The sequence below is a fragment of the Suricata suricatta genome, chromosome 12 (assembly GCF_006229205.1).
Source record: "Suricata suricatta isolate VVHF042 chromosome 12, meerkat_22Aug2017_6uvM2_HiC, whole genome shotgun sequence".
Classification (NCBI taxonomy): domain Eukaryota; kingdom Metazoa; phylum Chordata; class Mammalia; order Carnivora; family Herpestidae; genus Suricata; species Suricata suricatta.
Window position 1 is genome coordinate 66,531,783 of NC_043711.1, and position 12,792 is coordinate 66,544,574.

Consider the following 12,792-nt stretch of genomic DNA (forward strand, 5'->3'; position numbering starts at 1 on the left):
CCTCCAAAGTGTCCTGTGGGGATGAACCAACTCTTGCCTACCACTGGCTGAGGGACACTCTAGAGAAATTAACTTCCTGGCACTTCAAGTTTGCCTTCATGATCAGCGAGAAACACTCATCTGAGAGTCATAAGAACTTTCCTTAGAAAGCTGTTGGTTTCCTAAAAGAATAGTGAGGACCAAGGGGATACAGGTAGGCAACTGGCAGCTGCTATTACAGACCCGCCTCTACCTCCTTCAGTCCTGGCTTTTAGATCTTCCTTCTACTTCTCCACTCTCCAAACCTGATGGCCTGGGGATGCCAAAGGAACCATAGGAATCAGTCATGTTTGGACTGGAGAAGAGGCTAGAAGCTGGACAGAAGATATGATCATTGCTCCAGTGAGCCGCTACAAAAAAGAAAACTATTATCTTTCCAAGAAGATAGCGGGAGGTCAGGGGAAAGAGAGACATTTAACTTAACAAGGAGAAGGACCATTTTAGCCAAATGAGATTGTTTGCCTCAGAGTTGAAACTGCTCCCCATTAATGGAGATGCTCAGACTGTGTTGTCAGTGATTTATTTATGGAATTCTGGCATTGAAGAGAGGGTTACACAAAATTAGAACCTCTGAGGTATCTGTTTTAATTTTGAAACCTGGCCCCATTTCAGGCCTAGAACATTGTGGTTGCCAAAATTGGGAACATGGAGTTCTTATACCATGACATTAAGTTCTATACCCTTCCAATATCTGTTAGAGTGAGAAAGGAAAAATGTGAAAATTTATTGAGTGTTTACTAAGGTCCAAGAAATATTTCAGGTATGATATCTTATTTAATTCCCAAACAAGACTGTATTGTAATAGTTATTTCCCCTATAGGTGTAAACTGAGGCTTACAGAGAAAACTCTCACCCAAAGCCAGTAAGTAATAAGTCAGTAAATAGAGGAGATAGGATTGAAATCAGGACTATTGACTCATGCATTCATTGTCAGGCACATGCTGAGTGGGCACCTTAGGCCAGATTCAATGCTTGTAACCACTAGATTTATGATCTTTTTTGAGAAGTAGGCATATAACTTAATTTCTAATAGTGAGAACAATATGTCATATGTACCCAGTGTATTTTCCAAAGATGGTTGCCACATTTTTTCAGGTCCTACATGCTCTACAAAATGTCACAGCTCCCCATTAGGAGATTGAGTCTATTTTCTCTCCCCATGAGTCTGAGCAGGTTTCTTAATGACTGCTCCAAAAAGATTTTTGTGGAAGTAATTCTGTGGGACTCCTGAGGCTGAGTCTTAAAAAGGCACAGCTCCTGCTGGCTCACTTGCTGTCCCTAGAGAAACCACTTTGGAGCCTGGCTGCCATGCTGGGAGGAAGCCCAGGCTGTAGAAAGGCCATGCTCAGGTGTTTCAGAAACGGCCCCGCTGAGGTCTTAGCTAAGAGCCAGCATGTCAATTGCCAGCCAGACATGTGAGTGAACAAACCTTCACATGGTTTCAGCCCTTAGCCATTGAGACTTCCTGTTGAGGTCTCAGACCTTGCTGAGCAGTATGATCAAGTCAGTCCTGCTGTGCTCTGTCTGAATTCCTGACCCACAGAATATATGAGCATAATAAGCAGGGTCTTTAATCACTAAGCTTGGGGATAATTTGCGACACTACTGTATTTGTTATAACGTCAGGTTCCATTTTTACCTCAGCTTTCATAAAGCTGAAAGCTTACTGCTTAAATACGCTAATTGTATTAGCCATAAGGGTTAGTTAGCACAATTACTTTCTTATTTTATGACCTTGAGTGTACATTTCTATTTTTCTTCTTTTTCAATTGCAGTATAGTTCACAGGCAGTGTTATTTTGGTTCCAGATGTACAATATTGTGGTTCAACAATTCCATATATTACTCAGTGATCATTGTGATGAGTGTACTCATAATCCACTTCACCTATTTTATTAACATTATTTTGCTTTTCTTTGAAAAAATGTGAGGTGTACATAGAGAACAAAATGATCCTTGCCTATCCTCTAAGAATAAAATCATAAATTTCCTACCTGAATCTTCTTTCACATCAACATCTTCTTCATTATTATCATCTATTTAAAAAGGGGGAAAAGACCAAAGAAAAACTCATATGAAAGCTAGAAACCTCAGAATTCTTCAGTTTGACTAATACAACTTTAAAGGCAAGAAAGAACTAAGTAGAAGAGTGTTAAAACATGCATTTTGATTGTCTTATATTATTATGCTAAGTTAATATAGTGCAGTGTAAACATACAATAGACCACAATTTAACAACTAGGGTTCGTAATTCCTTTTAAATGTGATATGTAAATAAACTTTGGTCATTTCAATTCCTAAAAAGCTCAAAAAATAAAAATTGCATATTTCAAATGCTGCACTTTCTCCATCAATGAAAGGGATTTGTGCTCATGTCAAGTTTCTGAGAAACGTGGAGCTCACCATCTGGGTGTAGGCTGACCCTGTCCGTCCCTGCACAGCGCTGTGAGAAGGGCTAGTTTGCCACATGTGCAAATCTAAACCTTTAGCTTTGGAAGTTCAGGTGCCCATCCCTCCACACAGACCCAGGTGCACTATTCCCATTCAACTCCCCTCATCCAAGTGAAACTCCCATTAACTGGGCAAGAATGTGTGCTTTCTCTACACTCTGGGTGACATATCTGCTCTTTGAACTTTTGACATGTTGTCGTCTCTTCTCCTTCAAGGAATGAATCAAAATATGAATCCTGCCTGTCTTATTTCCACATTTTCTCCTCTCTATTCACATCACTACGACTTGAATTCAGACTACCAGTGCCATTTGCTTTCCCTGTTTTGTGGTTTCCTAATTGTTTTACTCTTTTTCTCACTCCTGACTTCAACTTCTTTTACATGTAGCTGTCAAATCAATCTTAAAATATGGCTCTGATCTGGATTACCAACCTGCAGAGACTCCTGTGTGCCTCATGAAAAAGGTAAGGATTAAATGAGATACTACCACCTAAAGCACTAGGACAGTTACTGAAATATTAAGTGCTAAATTAATTACTACCACTTATTATTAGCACAAAATCATATGTCTACTTGTTAACATGTTTATCCTCCAGATGCCCATCTCTCCTTCATAAATTCTGCAAAGTTAAAGACTATGTCTTATGTTCCTTTGTATTCTCTAGTACCTAATGCAATTAATTTTATATACTAAAATCCATAAAGAGATTTATTCAGAGTAAAATTTCTGAGGTTTTATTTTTAATTTTCTCTGACTTTCGAGTCAAATTGGAAAATTCTTGTGTTTACATTTCTTATCTATCTCTTACCTAGTAGGACGTGGTTCCATATGATGGTTTGCAAGCAACGGGGACTCAGTAAAGATCTGTAATTTCCACCCAGATATATGAACTTAGTCATTTCTTAGCCAAATTTATTCAGTGTGACACTCTTCAAAGTGCTAATTATAAATGAAGATTATAGATACCAGTCACCGGGAATGGAAAATACATTTAGGTTGAGGTTTCAGGAAAGTAATTTTTGACCGTCATGGCTAACTGTTAAAGAAGTAAATTTCCTTCCATTTAAATTATTAGAAACATTAGTGATTTTCTGTGTAATTTATTTCTTTCATTTTTTTTCTATGAATATAATTTTGGGAGAAAGAATATCTTTATCTTAGAAATATAATTTTCCAACTAAATGGTTATCAAAATGTTACAAAGTAAACTCTTCACAGATTCTTCCCTGAACTTAATAGGTTTAAATAACATTTTATTTTTCAGAGAATGTAAAATATCTAGATCATCTATATAACAACAGACTTTCTGGAAATCAGAGTGGGATGAAAAAGAGTCTCTGCAGTTTCCAGGAAAAGATAAAGGAAGAGTCAAAGATCTCTTTGCTTGTCATCTATGTATCCATTTGTCCATCTGGCAAATACTCCTCCATAGCCTATCGTATATGTAGCTTTGTGTTTGGAGAAATAGAAACTACCAAGACAAATCTAGACACAACTATCTACAAACTTCCTATTAGTAAGGAAAGTAAGACATGCAGATCAATTTGAACATGAAATAGAGTAGTCAGGTCAGGGACATTACAAAAGGTGTTAGGGGAGGGATAGCTGCCTCTAGTCAGGCTATGGGAAAAGGTTTTAGGAAAATGCACCATTAGAGCTGATCTTTATAGACTATACTGATAGCATCATCTCTAGAATGTCTCCAGGTGTTGAAGGATCAGACCTGATGTTATTATTCATTTATTCATATAGTGATTAAGAGTATATTCAGGATCTGATTCAAACTGCTTGGGTTTACTTCCAGGACAAATTATATATAGCTGTGCAATCTTGGGCGAATTATGTAAACCTATATCTCAGGTTTCTTATCTGGAAAATAGGGATAATACATGTACTAACTTGCTAGAGCTAGTAATACTTGCAAAGTGCTTACATGGAGTGAGCATTCAATAAATACTGGCTATTAGTGTTACAGTGTCATTATTATTACTACTTTCACTACTTAAACAACCATTTATTGACCAACACCATATGTTGAAACCATGGAAGTCTTTGAAGATACAGTTGACAATCCATTTCCTCAAAAAGCTCCCAAAGAAGTGGACGGCAGAGAAAAGTTAAAAAAACAATCAGAAAAGGAAGTAACAGACTCTCTGATGCCGGCAAGCAGTCTGTTTACTGGGAAACAGACAAAACACAGCTAAGTCAGAGAGAAGGGCTATGCAGGATTTCCAGAAGAGGTGAGGCTTAAGTTGAATCCAAAAGGGAGAGTCAGAATTAGCTGGGGGAAAGGAAGGGCTGCAAGTGGATTTCCAGTAGATATGGATGCCCTGCCTATGCCCCTTGGTCCTTGAAACTTCAGTGCTTGCCTGACTGACTTCCAGCCACCAGCCCTGGGGTTTCCATCTGAGGGCTTCCTCTGGGTTGCTGGAGGCCACAGGAGAAGTATCAGGGAACTGACAAGCCTTTCACAAATGACTGCCAGGATTTGCCCAGAAGTACTCTAGTTCCCTTCCTCCTCAGGGGCGCTAGTTCAGAAACTTCTGGCGGAGTCCTCCTTGAACCCAGCCCCAACCCTGGGATTAAGTCCCAGTGGACAGGTGGTTAATTTAATTTCTAATTTAGCCTTGCTGCCTTCCTTCCCTTTCCAATTTTTCTTTCCCACTCCCCTGATGGTGATTCCAGGGATCATCTCCCAAATAAATGACTTTCACTTGAATTTTTGTTTCAGGGTCTGCTTCTGGGGGTATTCCAACTAAGAAAAAGGTAATCGCACTCAAAAAAAGTGAAAAACATCTGTGAGAACACACAGAACACACGGTTATGAACAGTCAAGATGCTTTTAAGGAAATAAAACTAGCTCTTCATGGCTGGAGGAAGGAGTTTACAGGGGACCCAAGGGTCTAGTGACTGGTTCAGGCTGGATCATGAAGGATCTTCCTCACTGGGCATAATGGTCAATTGTATGTGCCAATGTAACAGGGCTGTGGAGTGCCCAGACACGTGTCAAACTGGACCCTGGGTGTGTCTGAACGAAATTTCTGAATGAAATGAACCTTTGAATTGGTTGGTACACTGAATAAAACAGTTCCCTGGTAATGTGAGTGGGCCTCATCCAATACGTGAAAGGCTGACCCTCCCACAAGGAAGAAGAAACTGCTGCCAGACTACATTTGTGTGGGGGCATAGGGTGTTCCTGCCTTTGGACTGGACATGGAATGCCGGCTCTCCTGGGCCCCAGGTCTCACACCCCACTAGAACCATGCCGTCAGCTTTCTGGTGTCTCGAGCTTGCTGACTACAGGTCCGGATCTGGCAGCCTCCATAACTGCATAAGCCAATTCCTTATAATAAATTTATACCTACATCTATATTTATATCTAAATCTATATCCACAATTGGTTCTGTTTCTCTGGAGAATCCTAATACCCCAGGTTGAAGAATTTAAATTTTATCCTGAAAATTACAGGGTGACTAACCAACTTTAAGCAGATAATGACATTCCAGCTTTTGAGAGAGAACTTTTTTTTTTGGACACGAGGAAAGTTTACTAATAAACTATAAAATACATGCCTTAATATTTTGGTATTATTTATATTAAAATCCAGAGCAGAGTAATTTTGGTCTACAAAGCACCTAATGTACTGTTACTTATTAATGAAATCCACTTTAGTTCAACATTATTCTATAAAATGTACTCACGTGAGCCATGTTTATGCAGCATATTTCTAGCTAGAATTTTTTCTACCACAACCAGGGAACAAAAAAGCAATATATGAAAGAAGAGGATAAGCCTATGGAGATAAGGAGGCACGCCATTCAAAATCTGGAAGGAGTTAGGGGACCGATGGAGCATGGGCACGGAACCGCTGCCCTTTTAACAGTTCTTCAAGCATCATGCTTCTTTGTTAGAGGACAAAAATCAAATAAAAGGTTCTTAGCCAGAGTGATACAAATACCATTTCGAAATAAAGAGCAATCCATCAGATGGTACGGTTCTGTGTGTTCAGAAATGCCAATTCCAGAAACACTGTTTCCTTTCCTTGATGGAAATGACCCAGGGGGCCTCTTTGAAGTTAATTTCATAATGGATGCTGTTTTTATTCACTGCACCCCTCTCTGTCAGATTACCCTGTTGAGTTCTGCACCAAAAGTACAAATATGACTAAAGTTCTTCTTTTGATAAAAAGATGAGTGTGAAAGCCCACTGGTTTCCCATGAATAACCAGTTTTTAGTAACAGTTAGCTTTGTACACTTGAGGAAGTGTCTAACCTACTTTGAAGTCTGTAATATCTACTTCACCTTCTTGAATGGAAGCCAGAGTTTGCTGTAAAACAGAGTATGCCATGGATTTTGCAATGACTTGAGATTGGTCTTACTTCCTTATCTCTAGTTCCCATAACTAATGCAGTCTTTTGGAAGTAAAAGGAATCAAAACAGATTACAATGCCCACCCCAAACTTTAGTCTGAAGTGTGGTCTCTGGGCCAGTGGCAACCTGAGAACTTATTAGAAATGCAAATTCCCAGGTTCCACTAAAGATCTAGTGAAACAAAGGGAAGCTCAGAGGAGAGGCCTAACACTCTTCTAACAAGACCCCCGGGTAATGCTCATGCAAGCTGCAGTTGGAGGACTATTGACCAAAAGGACTGATATCTGTGTGTTGGAGGAAAACTTTCAAAACCAGTAGATGTCCCACTTTTTGGATATCCAAGTTGAGCTAACTTGTGATGTCTAGCCAACACTCATGCTGGTAAAGCGCGCCCACACCATACGGTTGCTAGGACCGAGGAACAGTTATTCTTTTCACACGATATATAGTTCCTTCTATGCTTGAAGTCACCCATTTACCTTGCAGCTGGATGGCATAGGTATTGTGGCCCATGGCCACGATCCTAAGATTGGATAAGAGACATGTATGGGGTGGAAACTTGTTTAAAAGAGGCCTATAGGTTGCATGGAAAAAGAAGTGTGCTACGAAGAAGAAAGTTACCCCTACGGGGTACTAAAGCAGCCTGTCTCCTCCCAGGGAGAAAAAAATGGATGGGCACCTGAAATTCCCTTGTCAGAATTTCAGGGGCATCCACACAAATGTGCAGATCAGTCTGTCAAATAGAACAAAAGGATGATCTTGTTGTGGTTTTTATTCCATGTGCTCCTAAGTCCTCTCTCTTAAAGCTTAATTTCTTAACAGAAGATTCTTCTGTATCTCTTATCTTTTAGATATTTTATTACTAAGGACTTCTAGGAGCAGTTTGCAAATGCAGAGAGAGAAAATATTATTAGTCAAAATAAAGTGCTCCCAGCTTTCCAGGATTTTCACGAAGTATGGAAGATGTGGGTATGCTCATCGCTTCTTGTGAAACTTGACAAAGCAGAAATACCAAGCAAAGAATGGCTGGCAAAAGGAATGTCCTTGCAGAGTAGAGCTCTTCCATTAAATGGAAAACCTGGACCCACGAAATCTAACAAGTTGCTAAACCTACTTTCTGCAAGACAATGGATAGGGCTAAGAGAAATCAAAAAAATAATAAGCCAAAGGTTGTCCCTGTGCCCCCATGCCATGGATCTTTGGTCAAGAGGAGCACCCAAATCTCATTAATCAATCAATCAATCAATCAATCAATCAAAGGCACTGCTTAAAATACTGCCTGGTTCTGCTGCTTCTGGCTTGGCCATCTTGGCACATGATGTCACCAATTACTGAGACAGAAGATTTGGGAGAAGGACTGGGTGGAAGGGAAGGTTTCTGAATTTAGTTTTAGATGTGTTGAGTTGGAGATGACTAGAGATGGACAGTGCACAAGTGAGTATACCAGAGAGGGATGGCAGGAAGAGAAGTAGAAGACAGAATGGTCAGTAGGGTAAAGGCTGACCCGTCAAGATAAGGGCTGCAGAGGGTCATGTGGAGTCACATGATCAAATACTCACTGGTTTCAATAACCATGCTGGACCTATCATAAAATTTCCGATAACTTCGACAGTTGTAGCAAGGTATTGGAAATCACAAATTGTTCTGGATATAGAGTGAAAAGCAACTGAAGGTGAAAACTTCAAAAACCTATAGCTGAGAGTACAAGTTAGGGCCATGGGTAAAGAATAAAGGTTGGAGGATTTAGTTTACTTTATTGTTATTGTTATCTTTATTCTTAGCACTGTGTCTTATTATGAATTCTTTCATTCATATACTATACCTCAAAAGGGTTTTTTCTCCCCTCACATATGCCTCGAAGGTTTCACCTAGAGAACAGAAACCTGTCTACCCAGTATGTTTGAAGGGTCTTTCGGAAGCACCCTGCAGGGGTCTCTGTAAAGTTGCCTACAGCATCTCCCTTCTCCAAACAGCATTTTGTCTTGTCTTTGTTTTATCAGAACCTCCTAAAGAGATCAAACTCTGCTTAGTCAAGGTTCGTGTCCCCAGGTCTTTATTTGTTCTCCTATTCATAAGCATTTGCTACACGCACTGCACATTCCCCGCTTTGGAAGGGCCAGATTGCTTTCAGTCTATGCCTGCTGCTTGTTCCTGCATTCAGGTTGCTTGGTTACAGCAACACTTCACTGGATTTTCATTGAAGGCAAAATGCATTTGTAGCTTTTGAGGCCCATCAAGTGGAAATGGTTAGCACCCAGTTTCTAAGAAGGCAGTCAACTCATTTATGTCACGTTATAGAGAACATTTCTTGTATAATTCTAAACATCAATGGGATCCACGCATTGAAATGTGCACAAATGTGCCAAGTCACCATAAATATTCATAATTAATTTCTGAATTCTTTGCTTTGTAGTTTTTTTTCTTATACAACACATGTGCCATTTGGGGAAAAAATGTGCAAATCAGACTGGGTAAGTAGTTTGTGTGTATGTGTTTCTTCAACTGGTGAGTTAGTTTACTAGTGCTGCTATACCCAAATTCCACATTTAATGGCTTAAAACAGCACAAATCTGTTATCTTACAGTTTCACATGATCGAAGTTTGGTATGGATCTCAATGGGCTACCATCAAGATGATGGCCGGCCTATACTCCTTTCTGGAGGCTCTCGGATAGAATCTGTTTCCTTGTCTTTTTGGCTATTGGAGGCTGTATTCCACCGTTTATGGCCCCTCTTTTCTATCTCAAATCCAGTGACTCACATCTCAAAGCCAGTGACACTCGTCTTTCTGGACACTGTCCCATAGCCATGTCTCCCACTGTCTCTCTCCTGCCTTCCTCTTCTATTTTTAAGGACCCTTGTGATTGTATTGAGTCCACCCAGGTACCACAGGATAACATCCCCATCTTTAGGTCAGCTAGCTAGCAGCCTTCATCTCATTTGCAATCTTATCTCCCCTTTGTAATGTGATCCAACATAGTCACTGGTTCTGGGGTTTAAGGCATCTTTGAGGGAAAGGCACTCTTCTTCCTATCATACCCTGTCAATTAGGAAGCAAACTTCTCTGACGAAAAAGTGTCTAAGGAGTGGAACTAAGAATAATCCTATTTAGAAATAAAGTGCTTTCTGGGGCACCTGGGTGGCTCAGTCAAATATCTGACTTATGGTTTTGGTTCAGGTATTGATCCCAAGGTTGTGAGATAGAGTCCCATCTTGGGCTCCGTGCTGGGCATGGAGACTGCTTAAGGCTCTCTCTCTCCCTCTGACCCTCCCCACACATGCATGTGCTCATCCCTCTCTTCCAAAAAGAAAAGAAAAAAAAATAAATAAAATAAAACAAAATGATTTCTTATGGGATCAAGTTCACAGGCTTAAAATAACAGTAACTTTTGAATTGTTTAGTTTCCAACTTCATTCTCCAATAAAAAGAGTTTCTTTTTTGACCTTTATTCCTTTTTTTTCTAACCACTCTTTCTCCCTCCATTCCTTCTGTCCTTCATTCCATTCTTTCTTTATTTCCCCCATTTTTCTTTTATCTTTCTTTTGTCTTTCCACCTTTCCTCATTGATTCAGTTATAAAAGAATAATATTACAAAGACAAATGACAAGGGAAATTCCTTGCAACATATATTTAAAGAGCTTAGAGCCTTACTATATAAATTAATATATATTACTATATTAATTACAAATCAATAAAAAAGATAGTTAATAAAATGTATAAATGATATTACTAGCAATTTCACATAAAAATTGGGAGATATAATAAATAACTGAAAGAAAGGATAAGTTATACTAGAAATAAAAGAAATACACATTGTTACCCATTAATTACCTTATTTCATACGTAAAAGTGTTAACATAAAAAGATGAGAATGTGCCTGATTGAGAAGAGCAGGGGAAAAATAAACTCTCACATCCTGCTCATGGTATGCGCAGTATTCAGCTTCCGAAATCTTAACTCCCAATAGGATGATATTGGGAGATGGGGCCTTCAGGAGGTAATTAGGTCATAAAGGTGGAGGCCTCACAAATGGGATTAGAGTCCTTATGTAAGGGACCCCAGAGAGCTCTCTCTTTCCACCAGGTAAGGATACAATAAGAAAATGGCTACTTGCAACTCAGCAGTGGACATTCACCAGAACCCCACCACACTGGCACCCTGATTACTCAGGGCACTTAGTGTGAGGTATAGGTCTTCACATTTGTGACCCTGGGAGTGAAGACCCCTTCAGTTGTTCCATATTTGACATTGACTCATAGTGCTATAAGAACCATGGCCAATTTGACAATTAGTATAAAAAGTGTCATGGCTTTGGACGCCATTTTGAAAAAGTAATTCTACCTCTAGAAAAGTATTCTTAAAAAATTGTGGATTATGCCAATATTTATCTATGAAGCTGTTTTTCTGCAAGTGTTATTTATAAACAAATAGGGAATTATTTGCAAAAATAATTCCACAGTTCAACAATGTAGTTCTGGGTAAACATTGGGTCCACTAAAATTATGTTATGGAGGAATATATGGTAATATTAAAAAAATCAAGATTTGTGGTAAGTGACATACAGCAAGTGATAAGACTGCATTTCTGATTGTTTGCATTTTCCATTAAAATTTTTTTAATGTTTTATCTATTTTTAAGAGAGAGAGAGACAGCATGAGCAGGGGAGGGTCAGAGAGAGAGGGAGACACAGAATCTGAAGACAGGCTCCAGGCTCTGAGCTAGCTGTCAGCACAGAGCGCGATGTGAGGCTCGAACCCATGAACCACCCACGAATCCACCCACGAACCGTGAAATCATAAAGTTAGCCGAAGTTGGATGCTTAACTGACTAAGCCACCCACGCGCCCCATTTGCATTTTCTATTTTAAAGACAACCTATAGAATAAATGACAAAGGGTAATTCATTCTCAATGGTTTGTATCTTCTTTTTGATTATGTATTTTTACTATAAATCTGTACTACTTTTGTAATAAGAGGTTATAACCATTTTAATTAAGATTGTCATAATAATTAAAATACCTCCTTTTAAAACTGTAATAAGAAACATGGACATTTAAAAATTATGATGCTTGGTCTAGACACCTCTCTGAACATTCATTTACGTTGTTATTTATTCTATTGGATTTTCCCATTATTGTGTTTGCACATGGTAAAGCTGAAGTATAAAAAAAGTTAAGCAACATGTACAAAGTCATACAATTAATTGTATAAATGCATTACATGGTGGTGAGTGTCAACATTTCTCAGTCAGGGATTCACAAATTGGAGATAAGTATCCTACTTATTTCCCAAATTCTTCTATCTGAACTGTCCTTCTTCCTCCAGGTCCCTTATACAGTACTTGGCTTCACTTCTCTGCTGCTGCTGCTGCTCATCTTTCAAATGAAACATCCCTTTTTTTTAAAAAAAAAAGTTAATTTATTTTTGAAAGAGGGATTGTATGAGCAGGGGAGGGGATAAGAGAGGGGAACAGAGGGTCTGAAGCAGGTTCTGCACTGACAGCAGAGAACCCCCTGAGGGGCTTGAACCCACAAACCATTTGAACTCACAACCTAAGCTGAAGTCCAATGCTTAACTGACAGAGCCACACAGGCGCCCCATCTAGTAATAACATTCTTTATAAAACTTGCCACAACAACCCCGGTTCTCATACACATTTGCCTTTGTATCCCTGGGTGCTTTGACCACACCAATGCTCTACTTGATTATTTGTTTTCCAGCTGTTCTGCATAATACTGACCTCTCAGGCATATTATAAGAATTACATATTAAAAATGTTTATTTATATTGAGAAAGAGAGAGGGGAGGGGCAGAAAGAGAGAAGAGAAAATTCCCAGCAGTCTCCATGCTGTCAGCACTGAGCCTGACACAGGGTTTGATTCCACAAACTGTGAGATCATGACCTGAGCGGAAACCAAGAGTTGGATACCTA

General features: G+C 39.3%; 1 protein-coding gene across 1 annotated transcript in view; it reads right to left on the reverse strand.

The window, feature by feature from the left end:
- LOC115274014 (ADP-ribose glycohydrolase MACROD2-like) overlaps positions 1–12,792 on the reverse strand; it is a 1,308,895-nt gene that overhangs the window by 144,261 nt on the left and 1,151,842 nt on the right. Inside the window, exon 7 of the mRNA XM_029917378.1 lies at positions 2,033–2,074. Within this exon, the coding sequence (XP_029773238.1) occupies positions 2,033–2,074 (42 nt within the window). The remainder of the gene's footprint in view (positions 1–2,032; positions 2,075–12,792) is intronic.